The sequence below is a fragment of the Narcine bancroftii genome, chromosome 1 (genome assembly GCF_036971445.1).
Source record: "Narcine bancroftii isolate sNarBan1 chromosome 1, sNarBan1.hap1, whole genome shotgun sequence".
Taxonomy (NCBI): domain Eukaryota; kingdom Metazoa; phylum Chordata; class Chondrichthyes; order Torpediniformes; family Narcinidae; genus Narcine; species Narcine bancroftii.
Window position 1 is genome coordinate 398530885 of NC_091469.1, and position 21621 is coordinate 398552505.

General features: G+C 39.5%; 1 protein-coding gene across 1 annotated transcript in view; it reads left to right on the plus strand.

The window, feature by feature from the left end:
• Nucleotides 1–21621, plus strand: part of LOC138751457 (scinderin-like) — a 138012-nt gene that overhangs the window by 82839 nt on the left and 33552 nt on the right. The window contains exons 5-9 of the mRNA XM_069913742.1: nucleotides 789–881; nucleotides 3800–3932; nucleotides 8877–8965; nucleotides 11154–11369; nucleotides 18560–18681. Coding sequence (XP_069769843.1) covers nucleotides 789–881; nucleotides 3800–3932; nucleotides 8877–8965; nucleotides 11154–11369; nucleotides 18560–18681 — 653 coding nt within the window. The remainder of the gene's footprint in view (nucleotides 1–788; nucleotides 882–3799; nucleotides 3933–8876; nucleotides 8966–11153; nucleotides 11370–18559; nucleotides 18682–21621) is intronic.

The following is a 21621-nucleotide window of genomic DNA, read 5'->3' on the forward strand; positions in this document are numbered from 1 at the left end:
TAATAGGAAAACAGTTTGTGGATTACAGTTCCAATAAGTCAAATAGTGCAGGGTGGAGAGAAAAAGGGTGCACAAGAGCATCAACTTTTGCCAGTGTGAGATCTATTTAAGGGTCTGATAACAGAGATGATCGTTTTACATGCCCAGTGTAAATGATTCATCTGCCACTGCTGACGCTGTTGAACAGAAAACCAATTTCCCTGTTCCTCTTCAACAATTCCCTGCAAATTGATTGAATTACATGAGCAGATCACTTTGTGTGCTCCTCCTCTTCCATTAGAATGTACAAGCTCAGTGCATTGGCATGCACATGTTGACACAGAACAGAACCTTTCACCTGGCAGTCTACTGCACCGTGACACACACACACACACACACACACACACACACACACACACACACACACACACACACACACACACACACACACACACACACACACACACACACACACACACACACACACACACATCAAGCCAATTCCTTCTAAAACTGACACACTCAATATACTTCTCTCTGTCTGTATTTGAAAGCACTTGTGTCAGAATTAAGATTATAAAATAATACAATTCAGTAATCTAACATCAAAAAGTCAGTCCTGACTTTAAATTGCAAATATCTTTTATGTTTCTCTATGTCCCAAACAGCTTTGATGTTCACCATTGTCAGCTTGATGTTCTAATTTTAACCAGCTTTTCTCTGCTGTTCAAATGATATTTAAGAGAATAGTCACATCCTGATTATAACTATCTTGTACAAGGGATACAATTTTCCTTTTTCTCTTGCAGGTCCTTGGTGAAAAACCAGAGCTGAGTGAAGGGAGCGACGATGAAGATGTTGTTGCTGATATATCAAATAGGAAGATGGCAAAACTCTACATGGTATTCCCACATTCTGCTTTCCCACTGATCCAGTACTCAATTTACATTCGCTTCATTGACATGCACAGGGTAGTTCCAGTGAATGGCATTTTAAAAATTTGCAAGTAACGGCTAGAACAAGTGTTTACAATGATGAGCACATGGAGATGAGGAATTTCAGCTACCCAGTGTGAGCACAGAGGGTCACAATTATTTCTTTTTCTTCTTCTTTCTTTGGCTTGGCTTCGCGGACGAAGATTTATGGAGAGGTAAAGTCCACGTCAGCTGCAGGCTCATTTGTGGCGGGACAGGCAGACACAGTTGCAGCGGTTGCAGGGGAAAATTGGTGGGTTGGGGTTAGGTGTTGGGTTTTTCCTCCTTTGTCTTTTGTCAGTGAGGTGGGCTCTGCGGTCTTCTTCAAAGGAGGTTGCTGCCCGCCAAACTGTGAGGCGCCAAGATGCACGGTTTGAGGCGATATCAGCCCACTGGCGGTGGTCAATGTTGCAGGCACCAAGAGATTTCTTTAGGTTGGTAAAATTACTGCCAATGTTGTCATCATTTGGTGTAAAACAAAACAGCAGACTGCCCGGCTCTAATGCATCACTCTCTGAACCTTAGTGATGGTACAGAACAAAGGAGGGTGGCCACTTCAAAGGAGGACATGGCCATAGGTTACCATATATATATATTTATATCACATATACACGGTGTATTTGCATTTGTTGTTTGTGTTTGCAATAAGGTTTAAACCAAATGCAAATACACTCTGTATGTGTGATATAAATATATATATATATATATATATATATATATATAGTAACCTATGACCATGTCCTCCATTGGAATGGCCACCCTAGAAGATAAGGCACCATTGTTGATCCAGAGCCAAGAATGCCAGAATCACAGCCCCCTTTAACCCCCAAGTTGTTTCTCTTTGAGAGCAATGGGTTTTAAACAATCTACGAGTTCACTTCTTTTTGACGTGCACAATGTCCACGATCAATTGTCAGTTAATCTGCAATTAGTGACATATTTTTTAAAGGAATGATTAACACAAAAAAAACAACTAATTTGGTATCATCATTCTTATAATAACTGGTTTGGTTCAGGTGCTGAAATTTGCCATTTTCACCGAGTCGGGCCTGTATATAACTCCCAACCCTCTCCTTGTTGGTCGTCCCTGACATTCCCTCTAAAGTGGCCCAGTAGCATGGAAACTGTACGTTACCACCTCCATGTTCAAACAGAGTTAGGAGATAGTGATTCAAGAAGTTGGATCAATACCATCCATTCAAGGGCAATTAGGGGGTGGACAATAAATTTTACTTCACCAGCAGCATCCAGATACTGAAAAAAATATGATTATTTTTTTAATGAATCCTCTCGTGACCATACAAGAATGTCCCCAGGCCTTAGTGTTACAGGAATATACCCAGGCCTCAGTGATACAGGAATGTCCCCAGGCCTTAGTGTTACAGGAATATACCCAGGCCTCAGTGATACAGGAATGTACCCAGGCCTTAGGGAAACAGAAATGCACCCAGGTTTTGGTAATACGGTCATGTACCCAGGCCCAGGAATTAGTGATGTCTGTCAGTTTATGGCCTGTCTTTTTTGACTGTCTGCTGTCAACAATATATTAATCATAGAGGAAAATCATATTCTAAGTTTGCTTTAGTGTCCTTGCATGTGATCATTTGCCAATGGCTTGGAAACATATTTTGAATGGCCTCTTATTGAAATCACCCCCTCTAATTGGGTCTCTTTTTCTTACCATATTGATGAAGATATCTATTTGTTTGGAGTCCATTTTATGATGAAGGGAAGGGAGGGAGTTGATAAGGTTATGAGAATAGATTTGATTCAAAGAAAACATCATATGCTTATTTTACAGCAACCAGGAAATTTCCACATTAAAAACTCTGTGTCACACAATTTTCTTGACATATTATGATTGTGATTTCTTATACAACGAGGGAAGATTGTGAACCTTAACAATTTTCAGTGTTGCATTGAGTAATCATATCGAGAATGGTGAAAGCATTGGCTGCTTTGAGCTGGGAAAGGGCGGATTGGGGTGGGATGGGATAGGAAGGGATGGGTCAGGATAGGAAGGGATGGGTCAGGAAAGGAAGAGATGGGAAAAGATGTAAAAGGAAGGCACAGGAAGAGAAGGGATATCAGGATCATTGTATTTGATGCAATGGGAACCAGAGGGAAAGCACCAGAAGGCATGGAATGGATTGGGTCCAGCTTCGGTTTATTTTCCCTCAGTCTAAAATAACTCGTGCTGGTCACGAGAGGGTTCATTAAAAAAATAATCATATTTTTTCAGTATCTGGGTGCTGCTGGTGAAGTAAAATTTATTGCCCACCTCCTAATTGCCCTTGAATGGATGGTATTGATCCAACTTTTTGAATCACTATCTCCTAACTCTGTTTGAACATGGAGGTGGTAACGTACAGTTTCCATGCTACTGGGCCACTTCAGAGGGAATGTCAGGGACAACCAACAAGGAGAGGGTTGGGAGCTATATACAGGCCCGACTAGGAGAAAATGGCAAATTTCAGAACCTGAACCAAACCAGTTATTACAACAAATTAGTTGGTTTTTTTTGTGTTAATCATTCCTTTAAAAAATATGTCACTTGTTTTCCAAACTCCAGATTATCACCTGAATTTAAATTCTACACTGCCATGGTAAGATTTGAACTTGGTTGTTGGAAATCTTGTCTGCCAACAACCATTACCATTACCACACCTCTGATATGAACAGCTAACTGAGTCAAAATTATATTAAATTTACTTAATGAAAAGCAATAAAACACAGTCTCAACTTTATTTCACCAATGGATCAGTTTAAAAATGAATTAGAAGCATATTAAAACCAGAAGTCAGCACAGAGTAATGAAAACAGTAATGTATATGTTCTTCATTTAGGTCTCGGATGCCAGTGGGTCAATGAAAGTGTCACTGGTGTCAGGAGAAAACCCGTTCTCCTGTGATCTGCTTTTGACCGATGAGTGCTTTATCCTGGATAATGGAGCTGATAGAAAGATATTTGTTTGGAAGGGTATGAATATTAATAATACTGAAGAAATGCTAGCATATACTTACTCTTTGCAGATGGTATTATGCAGTTTTTAAATTTATTTTATAATCTATAACCCCTATAGTCAGTAGAATTGAAGTGTGTATAAATTCAAACATTTTAATCCAAAAAATTGATCGATATTAATATTTTCTTATGTAATGTGCAGATAAATAGTGTGGCAATAATATATTCTATGTGTGCTGGTTCAAAGACATTATGATTACAATTGATAAATGCTTAATGAATTGGGATGATCACTCAGCTATATTTTTGTAATCAGCCTCATTGAGGAAATAGGATCACGGTGAACACAAAGCTATTACAGCACCAGCGACCCAGGTTTGAAACCAGCCCTGTCTGAGAGGAGTTTGTATGTTCTGTATCCAAGTGGGCTTCCTCCGCATGCTCCAGTTTCCTCTGAGAAAGACGTGCGGGATTAGGAGGTTGCCTGTATGTGTTGGAGCACTGCAGGCTCGTGGGCTGGAAGAACTTTTTACCATGCTGTATCTCTAAGCTAAAAACAGAAAATGCTAGAAATAGTCCAGCACCTGCGGAAAAGGTTTTTTTCAGTCTGAAGGCCCTTTGCCAGAACTGGCTGGGAGAGAAGGGGCAAGAGCAGAGGTGTGAAAATTGGTGAGATGGTGTCTCTGTCACTAATGGTAGAGGGGAAGGTATAGTTGAAGAAAAAGAAGGACCTGCCCCAAATAATGCTCCATGAACATTAGTATCACTTGAGCAAACATGGTCAAAGGTATTTTCTTTGCCCTATCCATTTTGCCCCCACCATCTTTACAATTTAAAATTGAACTTTGTTTTCTCAATTTTCTACTTCTGGAGAATGACTTTTGACCAGAAACATTAACCTTCTGCTTATTGACCAACCTGCTGAGTGTTTCCATTATTTTCTGTTCTTGCTTGAGATTTCCTGCATCTCCAATTTGCTGTGCCTTTCAATTATTGATTTGAGGAATTGTGTCAAGGTTCTGGGGAGATGTGTAAGTAGACATCTTCACAAGTGTTCAACAAGACAATCTGCTGAGCTGGGTCTAGTGCAATAAGCAATAGTGCTGGAGAATCACAGCAGGTCACGCAGCAGCCTTAAGAAATAAATTCTTGTTGAAGGGCCCATCCCGAAACATTGTTCACCCTTTACTTCTGGATGCTGCATGACCTGCTGAGTTTCTCCAACACATTTGTGTAATGCAACTGTGGTGATATGTAATTACACCACTAGGTCACCAGGGGACATCCCCGTTACCTTGTATATAAAGCAGTCCAGAGCTACAGTCTAGCCTTCCAGGTTCGTCTTGCAGAGAGAAAAGACCTCTTAGTGTACATATTAGTTTATTAAAGCTCTCTTATACTCGCACTACTGGTGTGGCTATTGTCAGTACAATTTAATGTCAGTCAGACTTTAGTTGAGGATTTATGATCTGATTGTTGTGCAGAGGTACATGGACAAATTTTTCAAACCTGCTATGGGTCGTTTGCATGTTTGCACATCTCATGGGAACTCTCTGAAGATTACTGACCACAGCTTATCTCTGACTTCCACGCCTGAGCTTTGAAGTGAGAAGACGAGAGACATGTGGGAGGAAAGGACAAGAGCTGAAGGGCTGTATAGTGTTCTCACTGAGTGTCTCGGGTTGATCTACTTTCATTATCAAGATGTATTTTTCATTATTTAACTTTAATTTTTTTGTTGAAAATATTTTGTATACTTTTGTACTTTTTTAAGTTGATTTAAATTGTTAGAAACATTTACCAACAAATTATAAAGGTTTCTGACAATCATGAGCTGTCAAAAGACCTCAGATTGGTTGAGCCCAGAGAGTCATGACAGGGAAATGGGGCTGAGGGTTGAGGTCGCAGGAAGTTTTACATTGAGTGAAACTCAACATTTTTAGATTGCACATTGCAAATTTTGGAAGTACCACTGCATGGCGGCAGCGAGCTACTAAAAGCCTTTGTTCTTAACAGCGCTGCCAGAGGAACATTTGAAGAAATGCAGGCTCATTATTTTGTTAAACAAGAAAGACTATAGATCTTGCGATTGTAGTTTAAACATAAAAGTGCTGGAGAAGCTCAGCAGGTCAAGGTGCATCCATGGGAGGCAATGTTTTGAGTCTGAGCTCTTGGTCATGAGAAAAAAAGCAAGCAGATATCTGAATAAAAAAGGTGGGGGAAGAGGGAAGAAAGGTAAGGGGGAAGGGAAGTAGCACAGGCCAACAGGCCCTGCCATCCCATCCCCCATACAGATTTCAGCTTTTTTCTCTTCTGCCCTCCAACCCATGACCACCTTAACCCTCTTGCCTGCTCACTTGTTCTCCTCCCCCTGTCCCTTCTTCCCCCAACATTTTATTCAGGAGCCTGCCAGCTTCTTGCTCAAAGTTTGACAAAGGGCTCAGCCCGAAACGTTGGTCTTATATCTTTGCCTCCAATGGCTGTGGCATGATCTGCTGAGTTTCTCCAGCCCTTTTGACTGTTAAAGGCTCATAATTTTGCCTTGTTTTAATATGGTGAATATATAGATTGAAAATTCTTATTATTTCATAAAATAGTACAAATAGAAAGCTCTAAATTACATTTCATTGCACTTTTAGAAAAAAAAATATCCAATCAGTTAAACATTTGTACAAAACTAGAACCAGAATCAAATAAGGGCCTGGTCAAATACCGATCAGACCTTCAGCCCACCAAGCCAGTGCTGACCTATTCATATAAATCCTTCACAAATGCTATTTTTTATTCACATCGACTCCCCTCAAGTTTCCCCCTCACCTACATACAGTGGCCAATTAAAGTACCAGCCTGCACATCAGGAAACCCACACAGCCACAGGGAGAATGTGCAAACTCCACACAGTCAGCACCTGAAGTTAGGATTGAACATGGGTCCCTGGCACTGTGAGACAGCAGATCAACTAGCAGGAGTTCTGTGAGGCTGCACCACTATACAGCCCTGAAGTCTCAGCTGCCTTGGTCACTCCATAGTGAAGTGAGAAGAGATTACCTTACCTACAACATGGTGAAACTTTGGGATTCTCTACCAGAGAGAGGTACAGAGACTGAGCTCCAGAGAAGATTCAAAATAAATTCTGACATGTTTTTAGATATTAAGAGAAGCAAGTAATCTTGGGAAGTGACGCAGAGATGAAAGATCAGCCATCATCTTAGTGAAAGGCAGAGCTGGTATGTGGGACTGATTGTGTCCTCAGAGAATGACTCTGAATCCTTTAAGTTCAAATAATCACTTTTTAAGGTGCAATTAAAAATAAATGATTTATTTATAAGTGTTGCAGAATATCAAGTGAGTTACATTTTCTGGTGATCTGGTTTGGACATTCCATTCCTTGGACCTCCGTACAGATGGAGGCTCCTGGATCATGCTGACCTTACCTTGAGCCCATTAGCCTGTACTTCCTGGTAAAGGATGACTATTTGTCACCGAAACTACTTGCTATTTTTAAGCGGAGTGACACCGCTGAGTCAATGTGTGAGCAAGCAATGATCGTGACCCTCGAGGGCCATGAATTGCAGGCGAGTTGCCATCTAAAGTAGTGAATGCAGGCTCAGTGTTGACATTTAAGGTATATTTGGACAGGTACATGGATGAGAGGGGCATGGAGGGATATGGTCCAGGTGCAGGTCAGTGGGATAATAATTCAGCACAGATTAGAAGGGCCAAAAGGCCTGATTTTTGCTGTGGTATTCTATGAAAATTAAGATGACTCATGTAGAGCTCATCGAAAGAACCAAAGACTCGTCGATCCAAACCAAGGCTTTTATTAGCAAAAGACAGGAGCTCTTCACAGGTGGCCGACCAGTCCAGAATGATCCGGACACAACCCTTTAAGGCCCAGACAGTAGGCGTGGCTAAGCTCTCAGCCAATCGCTGTAAGCACAGTCATTACACTCTAGATACTGTAACTATATACATTGGTGATAGGTCTGTACCATCACAACTCATTTGTTATTTTTAAATACTATTGTGAGGTCTGCTAACTCACCAGAAATTTTCTATCCAATGAATTGCTTCAACAGTTCTGATTGTAGAAGAGTGAAGCCCATTCAGACCAATTCTCTGCACTCATATTATTGAAACCATTTCCTGGAGCGTTAGCGACACACGCATAAGCTGTTTGTCCACTATTCAACATCTAGAAGAACTACGTAATATATAAAAAGAAAAGGAGTCACTGGAGCTGAACAAATAGAAAGAAGTAGCTCATTGATGAGAAATTGGAGCTGAGTTGAGTCCTTAGCATAAGCTAATGCAAGAAAAGCTGCTTTGCTTTCAAGTCAGACAGGTTTGCAGGAATGTAGGGCGAATGTTGCCTGTTGATTGCCTGTTATGATATGTGAATAAGAAGTGAAAGGTCATTAATTTGCCATGGGGAGGATTAAGATTTTCATCTCCAAGGCAATGTCCCAATTAACTTTGTAAGGTCAGTGTTCTATGCAAATGACCCACGCCACTGATTGAGTTAAACTTTTATCATGATCCCACATTCTTTCAGAATCTCCCAAATCTTGGCTTGGGCAAAACTAGTCATGAATTCTCTGGTTCAGATTAATGGATTTTTGTCTCTGCATTACGTTTCAGACAAATAGGAAAGGTTTGGTTTGATTTGGTTTCGTGAAGCAATCAAACATGGTAATCTTTTCATTTCAACCAAATGAATGACAAAATGAAAACAGATGTAAAAGAATTAAATAAATTAGAATTATTTTAGATCTTGAAAATTCATTACATGGTTGAAAATAATATACATGAGGATATTGAAGTGAATGAAAAAGTATTAAAGTAATTACTTTTTAAAAAATATCACATAAAGTCTAAGATTAAATCAGCAAATGGAAAAAATGCAAATGAACGAATTTTCATGTGCTGATTTTAACAGGGAAATATTTTGTTACTTAGGTAAAAATGCAAACCCAGAGGAAAGGAAGGCAGCTATGAAGACGGCTGAGGGATTCATAGCAAAAATGGGTTACCCGTCGAATAGTCAGGTAAGAGATTTTCTACTGACTTTCAGTTATTCCATTAAATAAGTTTTATGAAGGGACAGGTGGTGTCTGGGAAATGTTGATTGTTTCCTTGACAACTCAATTGAGAATTTTAAACTACAATACAACTCCGATTATCCGAAATGATCGGGTCTGGGCCTATCTCAGATAAGCATTATAATTCGATAACTGGTCATTTTTAAAAAGAACAGTCCAGTAGCAACAGCAAATCACTGGTAATAGTGTTTAAACAACAAAAACAACAAGGCAAGCCTTTTTAAGCATTAAAATAATGTTTAATTCTTACCAAAAAAATCCTGGCCGCTGCCAGTCACCGACACTGCTCCACCGAGGTCCAGCTCTTGTCTGGAGTCCAGGGTCCCTGCTACTGCCGGGAGGCAGCTCTCCTCGATGATGCGGGGACAAGGGATTCTTCCAACCATTTGCAGCTGGTAAACAGGGGTGCTCAGTTTGAGAGGGAGAGTTGGAGATAAAAGTCAATAAGAATAGGTAAAGAAGAAATGGAAAGAGAGAGGGGAGAGAGTTGCCTGAAACAAGGACAATAGTTGTTCTAATTTCTTGTCGAGTGAGGTCAGTTCAGCTCTGAAAAAAATATTGGATAAATGAGGAGTTCGGAGAATCCAATTTTGGATAATCATAGATGTACTGCATATTTAATAGTATTGTTACATTGTAGAATTACCCATCCATGGCTTGTTATGAAGTATTTGACAGATATTCTAATTCAACACCTTCCTTCCAATGAAAATTTTGTCTTTTTAGTACACATTTCAGCCAAAATAAAACAGAAGTTGTAAATTGCATAATACAGAAGAAAGACTGTTAATCTCTGCTGATCAAACCCTGATTAATTGCAAAGTTAAGTGGTGAAAGGAAGTTCAATGAGAATGTATAGCTTCGTTTGTCTGTTGCCACTTGAAACAAATAAATATAATTGAAAAATAATGACTGAACTATTCTTGTCTGAAACTGCTATAGCTATTATACTCGTACAGTAAAACCTCATTAGAACGCGGTAGTTGGGGTCCAAGATTTCATAACGCATTACAGCCGAGTTGCGGAACAAAAGCATATATGTCAGAGTGCCCATGGATAATCAACCCCAAATATTACCACTTTTTGAAGGATCCACTATCTATAATTAACAATTTGAATGAAAGAAAGCAAACACATTCTTTTAATATTAGTATTTTGAATTTTAATCACTATTTCACAGAAAAATTGAGTTTTTCCCCAATATTTTTCTTCAAAATCACTGCTTAAAAGGACTGCATTACAGATCAAAGCAATATATAATGTGGACGCTGATTGTCACCTTGATCAAAGAAATGGATTTTGAGGGCAAAATACATATCAATAATCTGTCAAACCCATCCTTTTTTCCATCCATCTATCTTTCAAAATTTGCAAAGTTTGGGGTCCACAGGCACCACGCTATAAGTGATTCTGCGGATTAACGAATCGCGTTCTAACATGGTTTCAGTGTATTTTAATACATATGACTGTTACACTGAAGAATCTGTGAATTTTGTTTGATCACCTAGTTTGTTGAATAACTTATTTTGGTTAGTGAGTTGCTATTCTATTTGGCTTGTCTTGGGTGTACTTAAATGCAAAGTAAATTAAAATCTCTTCTTTCTGGAGAAGGAAACTGGGTGGGACAATAACTTACTGGGTTATTGGTCTCTTTTCCCTATGCAAGAGTAATCCTGATTGAATGATCAAAATTTGGGCACAGAGTTCAGATGAACTAAGTTACAGCAGTGTCCATTAATGACCAAACAGTCAGCAGTGCTACAAACTACGGGAGCTTCTGATGTTAATTCCTTTGATCACCATTCCTGACTTTAATTCCATCTCAGACTTTTTGTTGAAGAGGATTTGCATCCTGTCAATCAGAGGATTCCAGCTGTTTTTGACAATGTAAGATCCCCCCTACTTTGGTCGGTGTTCATAAAGTCACAAGGTTAGCTAAAGCTGTTCTGTTCAGTGGAGGAGCATACTTAGTGCTCTGCTATTGACATTATCTTCGACTGCTCTGTGGTGGGAAATAATCAGATGATGCACCTCTAAAGAGTTTGCTTGAACAACAGACACCCAATAATCTACAAAGATAATGGGCCTGGTTAGATTCTGCAGCATGAAATTAAAGCTTTATGTCTCACTGCAGATTCAAGTTCTTCCTGAAGGAGGTGAAACTCCAACCTTCAAACAGTTCTTTAAGAACTGGAAAGACCTGGATCAGAGTGAGGGCTTCGGAAAAGTATATGTCTCTGAGTCAATTGCAAAAATCAAGCAAATTGAGTTTGATGCCTCAAAACTACACGACTGTCCCAAGATGGCTGCCAAACATAACATGGTCGATGACGGTTCTGGAAAAACAGAGGTAACTTGCAATCCTTATCTGAAACAGAGAACTAGGAATTGTATGTAATGGCAGTCCATCATGGATTGGTATGAGAAATGCTGGAACAACACTATTCACCTTCTGAGAGCTCCATTTACAAGCAATATTATGATGAATGATGCAAACTTCCATTATTTCTTTTCAATTCTCCTTCAAGACTATTGGTAACTTTTTTGAAATGCAGAAACAAACCAGTTGAGTTGCCCAGAAGCCTCCAGATCTGGTCTAATTAAGGTAATCTTATAGCTATACCATAAATTCTCCATACTCATAACCTCAATATAAAGGACAGCATATCCTTGCACTTGATTCCTTTTTAAAATCCAAATGAATAATCTCAGATCTGCTTATATTGAAATCCATATGGCACAGTCTACTATTAATATATATTTACATATATAATAATATATATTCTGAGGTAAACATAGATGTGTGAATTTATTCTGGCATCGAAGTAATTTATGTTATTTATTTACACACTCTAAATTAAATGATAACTCCACATTGTCTGACGGATATAGAGATGTGTTTGCACAACTTCAGAAATAAGCATGATACCATTGAAAATTGACAATGAGGTGTAGGGCTGTTGTGTGAAACTTTCTGGGTCATGTAATGCCCATTGTGACATTTTTGCCTTGGTGTCCTGGCAGGATTTTGTTTTTACCACTCCCATGCCTTTCAAAGTGCAAAGACATCAGCAGTAATGCATCGTGTAATGTTCCCATCAGTAGGGTGGCCATTCCAAATATAAATGGTAGTATATGGTAACCTATAACCATACCCACCTTTGGAATAGTCACTCTACCATGCAGTGAGATTTTCAGCCTCATTGGTCAAGGAAAGAACAATTCTTATGTTCTCACAAGCTTGTTCTAAATCTCATTGCCCTGATTCTATGGAATTTAAAGGGTCAACATAACCTGAAAGTATGTCATTTGTCTTCAGCTGGGTCTGTGACCTTAGGATTACCATGCCTGTACCCTGGCCTGTTCTGTCTGTGGAGGTCAGGATTACGGTCACTCATGGATTCCTAGACTCAGAGTTCATCAGACTCCCAATACTGACTCTATGTTGCACCCTTCAGTATGCATGCCTTGCAGGTTTACACAGGCCCCATCACCAAGGGGAGGAATTTGAGTTTACCTTTCCTTCAGTTCATAGGATCAGCGGAGGGACTTGCCTGCATCACAAGAGCAGGCATTCAGTAACTACACGTGTTTCTACAAGGACTTCCAGTAACTTGTTGCCCCTTCAGGATTAAGAACATTCCGTTTCTGAACACTATTTTTCACCAGGTTTTCAAGAAGCCACCTGCTGCTTTTTTTGCTTCCACCCCCAGAGATTACTCTTCCACACAATTCCCATCATTGCAGCATTCAAAGTTCAAAGTCAAAGTTCAGATTTATTGTCGGAGTACAGACATCACGTACAACCCTGAGAGTCTTTTTCCTGCAGGCAGGCCAGGTGAAATTTTTAGTTATAGGTAGTGCAAAAATAAAATGTACTCAAGAAAAGGTATGCGTACAAAAGAGAGAAATGTAAACAAAGAAAGAAATGAAAATAAACTGACTGCAATACAGAAAATAAATATTCAATACTAAAAAATGTGCAGAGCCATTAAATGAGTCACTGATTGAGTTTGTTGTTGAGGAGTTTAATGGTGGAGGGGTAGCAATGTTCCTGAGTATGAGTCTTGCGGCACCTGTACCACTTTCCTGATGACAGCAGCGAGAACAGTGTATATTCTGCATGGTGTGGATCCTTGATAATTGCTGCTGCTCTGCAACAGCATGTAATTCTCCAAGTAGCTATTTTCCACGGCAATTGCAAGAAGTTAGTGGCATGTTCCTTTAAGAACTGATTCCATGTTGAAAGAGCAAAAACTTGCAAAATATCAACTGTGAAAGCCATTCTGAAGCAAACTTTATCAAACATGGAAAAGCCAAACAGCAGTGTATTGTGAAACACACATTTGAAGCTTTTGTTCCCTATATGACATTTACAAAGCATTAGAAAGACACACTACCCTGCTTACATGCCACAAAATAGCTGCAAGGAACAATTTTTAGGCTACAAAAGTATTTGATTTAATCGTGATTTTAATGTGAATACACAAAGAGTCAAAATGGTTCTATGTTAAATGACAAGGCTTTGCTTGTTTAACAATGTCCACGTGATGCAAGTCCTCTTTGTTGTCGTTTGTATTCTTTTTAGATTATTGAGGTTTCTCCACAGGATGAGAACTACAAGAGGCAATGAGGTCATGTTGGAATCGTTACAGTTTATGCCAGTTCCAGCTTGTGTAATGTACATACACAGCACAAACTGGGTCACAATACAGCAGCCTGACACCGACTTGGTTCATTAACACTCCTCATAGAGATAAGCCTTCAACTGAAATGGGTGAAAAGCACACAAGATGGCCTCTCAGACGGAGATAATTCCAAACAAGAGGCAACATGACTGCAAGGTTACCCACACAACTTGAAGACCAGTTGCCATAAAGAAAGGCAAGAAATTTCAGTCCAAGCAGAATAGTGGAAGGTTAACGCTGAGACTACTTCTGTCATGAGAATCACCTCCTTGATTTGAAGAGGTTAAAATAATTTCTTCCAAACAACCAAAGGTTGAGTTAATTCATCAATGACAGTCTATAATGATTGTGGTAATGTGATTTTTATTTATCACCATATACAGCTTATTGCCCATAATTAAGTTATACAGATGTTCCCTGATTTACGATGGTCCGACTTATGAATTTTCCAAACTACAATGGTTCGAATCTGTACTTGCGATTTCAAGTTCTAATGGGTCCCCGTGCTTGCACTATGCATCATGGTGCTCTTGTGCTATTCTTGGCGATGGCCGCCTCGTGTGAGAGAGATGTACAGCCTACTCTCTCGTGATGCTGACTCAACCATGCTCGCAGTCTTTGTATTCAACATTCAACGTGGTGTATTCAACATTTAATTATAAAAATGGTAGTTGCGATATTCTTTTTTGAGTTACGATTTTTCCGACTTATGATGGGAAGGCTGGAATGCAACCCCATCGTAAGTTGAGGAGCACCTGTAATTAGAAACAATGATCATTTTGGTATATGATGACATTGTAATAGTTAAAAAAAGTGATCAAAATCTATATTCTTGGAAAAACTTACATAGAATAATTCAGCATTTTTCTTATGCATTATGCCATAGGATTTTTCAAACATAGAACAGTACAGCATAGAAATGGACCCTACAGTCCACCATGTCTGTGCTGACTGTGATACCAAACGAAACTAACCTCATCTGTCTGTGCATGGTCTACAACAAGCCTTTCTCAACAGGGACCACATGACTCCCCCCCACCCCCCCCCCACCACCAATCCTGGGGACCACAGCATGTTTAAGCAGGGCCATGGACTGAAATGTTTTTATGCAGTTGATAGGAGAGAAATATGGACAAAACCAACTAAATTTGACTGCTTCACAGGGAAGGTGGCCAATAAAGTATGAGCAGAGTCCTAAGGGGGTGGTAGCCAAAAATGGTTAAGAATATCTGGTCTACACAACACCTTGCCTTTCCATATACCTGTCTGAGTGCCTCCCAAACATTGCTATTGTATCTTCTTCCATCTGCCTCAGCCTTCTAGATCAGACTACCATATGTGAGTCTTGTCAAATGACTTTTGAAAGACTTGTAGACAATATCTAGACCCCTACAATCATCTTTGTCACCTTCTCAAAAAACTCAGCTTCATCAGACATGACTTCCTCCAGACAAAGTCATGCTGACTACCCGTAATGTCCATTCTTTTTGAAATGCAAGTCAGTGCTGTACCTAAGAACCTTTTCCATGAATTCACCCACCTCTGATGCAAGGCTCACTGGCCTGTATTTTGCTGGATTGTCTCTATTGCCCTGTTGAAGCAAAGGCCTAATTTGGTTGGAGGCACAAGAGACTGGAGCAAAACAAAATCCAAAAAACAAGCAGCTGTGGAATCAAAGGAACGGTCGATTTTCTTGGTTGAGACACTGAATGCAAAACTAAGCAACTTTGACTGTTCTCTGGACCTCTGGGATTTTGCCCATGTCTGAAAAACAGACAAAGATCTCTGCCAAAACTTTAGCAATCCCTTCTCTTGCCTTTCTCAACAGATAGGGATAGACCCTGTCAGACCTTTTGGACTCTTAATGTTCTTCAAGAGACTCAATGTCTCTTCCTTCTTGATATCAATATACCATGGCCCTGAACTTACAATTCTCCATTTCCTTCTCCTTCGTAAATACTGATGAAAAGACCTCATTTAGGATATCACCCACTTCAGGTTCCAGGCACAAATTTCTTCCTTTGTTCTTGAGTAGTCCTACCTTTTCCTTAGTTACCTTCTTTTTAAGGTATGTGTAAAATGCTTTGGGATTACCCTTAATCCTTCTTGCCAAGGATATTTTATGTCCACCTTTTGCTCTGTTTTCGTTCTTCCCTGCTTTCTTCGTGTCTTATCTGATTTCAGCATCCTAAACATTATATCTGCTTCCTGTATAATTTTGACTAAATTTGCAACACCTCTCATCATCCCATGTTTCCAAGCCGCATCATAGTTGTTTTTCTTCACCACAAGAATGCATTGATCCTGAATTCTGACCAGCTGACCCAACAACAGATGCTCCCAATGCATTCCCCCTCACACCCCCCCCCCCCCCCCACCATTCCATTTTAGTCTTTCCACAATTTAGTACCTTCCACTGAGGTCCAACCTTATCCTTGCCCATGTCTGTCTTAAAACTTACAGTTGTAATCACAGTTCCCATTAAAACTGCTATCGCTTGGGTAGACTCATTTCACAACATAAGGCCTAGTATGACTCCCTCCCTTGGACTATTTCAGTACTGTTTCGAGAAACTCTTCTGAAAGAACCTGACAAATTCTGCCTTTAGCACAAAATAAGTCCCCAACCATTACTGGGGAAATTGCAACAGCCACTACAATAGCCCGGCTGTTTTAACATCTTGCCATTATCCAGCCATATCTCCCCTGGCTATATTTTGAGAGCATGTGGCCATAGTTTGAGGAGTCTCAGACTTACTAGGTTTTGGACTGAGGTGGGTGACTAATGATTTGAATTGACAATGGGACTGGGTTTCGTGGGGGATTGTTTAATGGGCTTTCCTCAGCAGGTGAATAAGAACATATAGGAGTGGAGGATACATTTTGAATGCATCTATTGTTACTATGTCAAGCCCTTTGCAATGAAACTGAACAAACACATATTGGAGCCTTTTTATGATCTTAAAACATTGCAATGAACTTTATGGCCGATGAAGAACTTTCTTTGAAGAATAGTCTGTGGAGTAATATGGATAAATATGCCAAAATAATATCAAGCACATTCCACAAGTTGAAAAGAAAAAAAAAGCAGGATATTTATTTCCCTGGTATTGATTGTGGTATAAAAGTTTTCAAAGACAAAAAGAAAGCTCAGAAGTTAAAACAGAGAGAGCTGGAAATACTTTACACGTTGTGAAGCATCTGTGGGGAGAAAAACAGAATCAACCTTTCAGATCAATGACTTTTCATCAGCAGGTTTCCCAGGAAACCTCTTGTTCGGCCCAGTGGTGATTGAGGAATCTTTTACGTTCAGCAGAAAGACAAAAGTAGGTCCTCAATGTGAGGTCTAATTCAAAAGGTACAGCACAGGATTTCTTTAGTTATGGAGAACTGGGTGAGGTACAAAAGAGATGTTGGTATTGCTGGAGAAAATCAGCAAGCCAGGCAGCAGTCATGGAAGGCAGAAGATAGTTGATGTTTTGGGCTAAAGACTTTCATCAAGCAGAGCAGGAATTGGGCAGAATAAAAAAGAGTGGGGTGAGGGAGGGTATGGGGCACAGGATGGCAAGTGAGAGGTGGATACAGATGAAAGGGGGACAGAAATGAAATAAAAGCTAGGATGTGTCAGGAAAGTGCAACCCTAATTGCTCTTCCTTAGAAGGCTTGAGGCAGGCCATCATTCGTTTAACCTTTTACAGAAGCTCCATCGAGAGCATCCTGGATGGCTGTATCTCAGTGTGGTATTGTTGCTGCAGAACATAGGATCAGAGGTCAATCCACAGGGCCATAAAAGGGTCACCTTCCCTCATCGATGTGACTTACTGGGATCGATGTTTAAAGAGGGCTCAGAATATCAGGGAGGAGCCATCTTCCAGCTACTCCCATTGGGGAAAAAAGATGCAGAAGTACCGGTATTAGAGCAAGAACCACAAGGCTGAGGAACAGCTTCTATCCACAGGCAGTGAGACAGCTGAATGACTGCTAAAACAAATCTCCGTGACTCTACTATTTATTAATAATATTTATATTAATATAAGTACATATGAACTGTGTATATGTATCATTTGTCTGTATGTGTTTTGCCCGTGTGTATGTGTGTGTGTGTTTGCACTATTCTGCACACAGACCAGAGAAAGTTGTTTCATTGCGTTGTTCTAGTACAATCAGATGACAAATAAACTTCAACTTGAACTTGAGGACGCAGTATCAGTGTAGCCATCAATGTACCAGAGAAGGAATTGGGGAGCTTCGCCAGTGTAGATTTTCCACATGGATTGTTCCAGGTAGCCAACAAAAAAGATTGATATTGCTGGTGCCCATGCAAGTATCCACGGTGACACTAGAAGGACTTGAAGAAGTTTTTGAGGGTGAGTACCAATTCTGCCAGACAGAGGAGGGTGGTGCTGGAGTAGACTGGTTAGGTCACAAAGCAGTGGAGACACTTGAGGTCCTTCTTATTTGAATTGGAAGTGAACAGGGACTGATCACCGATGGTGAAAATTAGGTAGTCGTGCTGGAATATTGCAGCTGTCCATTTCCCCCTGGCAAGCACAGTCACAATCAAAGCCTTGGATTTTTGTACTATTTCTTTTGACATTTTTTTCTTGATCCATGGCAACTACAGAGACTGTAGTTTAAAAGCAATTCATGACATATGGCCGATAGTAATATGATAAGAGGATGATAATACAGAGATGGAAGGCTTTCTTTTCTTTTACTCTCAAATAGCAAAATTGTTAAATATATCCCTGACATCTTTCTTCAACTGTTTGATAAGTTGACTCCACTTAAAGTTGCCTGATGCAATTTATTGAATGTATATCAGTTATAATTATGCTTTTCTCTTATTCTAGATTTGGCGAGTTGAGAGCAACGGGCGGAACCCTATTGATCCTGCTACATTTGGACAATTCTTTGGTGGAGATTGTTATATCATTCTTTATACATACAAGCTAGGACAGATTATTTATACCTGGTGAGTATACCAAATCAAGTGTATCTCTGAATGGCTACTTTAATAAGTTTTATTCCATTAATTCTTGCCCTATTATGCAGTCATCAGTAGACTTGAATGACTGAATGGCCTCTTCCCACACGGTGTGCAAATATCAGAAATTATCTGAGTAATTTTGGTGAACCTATGATGAGTCCTTCTTTACATGGCACATAACAGAATGGCAGTAACTGCTGATCAGCTTTCACTACTGTTTTGGGGGCATCACTGTTATGCCTTATGACATCAAAATGAGAAAAGGGATTGAAATAAAAACTGCAGACACTAAAAATCCGAAATAGAAAATGTGAGAAACATTTAGATGTCTTTGACCTAAAATGTTATTCTGTTTCTCTTTCCACATTTGCTGCCTGAATTGCTAATAGATTATTATGAGGTTGATCAGAATGGCAGGATATTTGTTGCTGTAAATGAGACAATCAGAAAGGCTTAATGCAAAAAAATAGTTTTGACACATCATGTTACACCAGCATCAGTAAATTAAAATTGCTGATAAGTTGTCATATTTAAGGCTTGAAATATTTGTTTGGTGGAGCCCAGTGTTATACAGCTGTGCCATTAATGTTTAAGTAGGACTGGAGAAATTATTTTCTTTGAAGAACAGTGTTGTTGCATACTGGAGGCTAGGCTCAACTGGGAATGCTTTGCTAGGTCTTCACAATAAATTTAACTATAATTAGAAATGGCAGAAGATGTTCAATCCCTAACACAATTCAAGAAAAGCCAATGTAAATATGGATAAAGGTTGCAATATAAGCCTTCCATGAGGGTTAAATGAGCAAATAGCAAAATGCTTTGTGATACAAGAATCATAATCTAAAGCAGGACAAATGAGAACATAATTGCCTCAAAGTTGAAAGATCAGTATTAGAGCTTATGCAATGATATAAAGATTCAGAGTTTTGCCTCTCACATGACTAAATGTTTTCAAGTTCAAGAAATTGTTTTTCCAAGAAATAATTTGTCTCTACCTTCTTACCACATAATCTTTTCAAATTGTTCTATTTTAAAAAAAATTGTTATTGCTGTCAGATTGCTGAGTGTGTCCTCAGTGGCTTACACAGTTGTTATGCCAGTGTGTAAGTGGGAACTGATCAAAGTGCTTTTTTTGTTGGGTTAGTCTGTGTTTGGCCAAGTTTCGAGCAGAATGATTGAATTTGGAGGCAAGTCATGAAAGGGAACTTTCAACTCAGACTGCCACCTGGATGTTCCGTCAGATGGTGAGTGTATGAAGTAAAGGCAGGGAAAGACTCACGAACAAAGAACAAAGTCCTAGAGGAACCAAATGGATCCATCAGCATCTTTGGAGGCAGAGGGATGGTCAGTGTTTCGGACTAAAACCCTGTAACAGAACTCAGGTTTGACAACTCTTCTCATGCACAGCAAATGAAGAATGATTTCTTTTTATCAGTGCACAGTCCCAATATGAATAGATCAGGAAAAGATATAAAGCTGGAGGTAAATGAAATAGGGTAGGGGAGTTTTAAATCAGTTTAATGACAAGGTCTAATTTGCACACCATTCACCAATCAATTGGCTGATTATTGTGAGTTCAAGAATGGGTGGCTTAATGTCCTCATCCCCTGCGGCAGCACCTTGGTAAGTGATGGCAGGGTGAGCAGCCTTAATAATGTTGTGGTGATAAGGGGTGGGAAGACTGGGTAAGGGGCACTAAACTAGGTGACCTTGGGGAATGCTCCACTGAGTTGGCACTTAAAATAATAATGATTGCTTGGTATAACTTACAGTATTTCCACAAATATATGACAAGGTGAGAACCTCATCCACCACGTTGACATTGTTGCAGGAAGTGAGTCAAAGAAATTCCTCCTTAAGTATCTTTCAAAGGACTAAACTAGCTACTGTATAAAAACAGGATATAAATGAGATGTGATATATAAGACTGTTTATATCAGTGAGTGAGAATTCATTTAGTTTAGAAATTCTCTAGTTCTTAGAATTGAGATATTTTATCTGAAAGAGTACATTTTTTGGGTTTGGGTTGAACCAAAATGTTACCCTTTCTATTTTTAGCAGCATAAAATTCAACAATCTGAATATAATGCATCTTGTCAGATCTAAGTGAGGCGACCAGATGGAAGATTTCTTCCTTGAGGCTAGAAGACTCTGACTTTGTCTGTCGTGCCCACTACAACAGAGAGTGGAGAAATGAGCAGCATGGACCACTTTGACATTTCTACACCCCAGAGGGAAGCAGCTTGCAGCACACTCGTAAAGAAATTAGAAGCAACACTGAATACAAAATTCCCTCCGATTTAAAAAAAAAACATTTTTTTCCAGCTTTGAAAGAAATATCAATTGGATGTTCAAAATTGGAGCTTTGCAATATTTGTTACATCTTAATATAGATTGATTTTATATGAAAGGAATAGAGATAAGTGAAGAGTTTCTGGTTAAACTAATATTTTCTCTCTACATGTATTGTGAGGTTTAGGCATGAGATTAATTTAACAGGAATCGTTAAACCCTTGGGCAAATCTAATTTACTGTATATTAATCAATTATGGAACCATAGAACACTGTAGTACAGCATCAGGATCTTCAGCTCATATAGTCCACTTCAAACTATTATTCTGTCTCATTCCATTGAATTGCACTTGGGCTAAGGTCCTCCATACCCCTTCCATCCCTGTACCTATCCTTTTTTTTTCTTAAATGTCAAACTCGAGCCTACATTCACCACTTCAGCTGGTAGCTTGTTCCTCCCTCTCACAAATCTCTGCATGAAGTTCCCCCCCGAATGTTCCCCTTAAACATTTCACACTTCACCCTTAACCCATGTTCTCTAACTTTTGTCTTTCTCAACCTCACCTAACTCAGCAGAAAAAGCCTGCTAGCATTTATTCTTTAGATACCCCTCGATCAAATTTCCCCCATTCT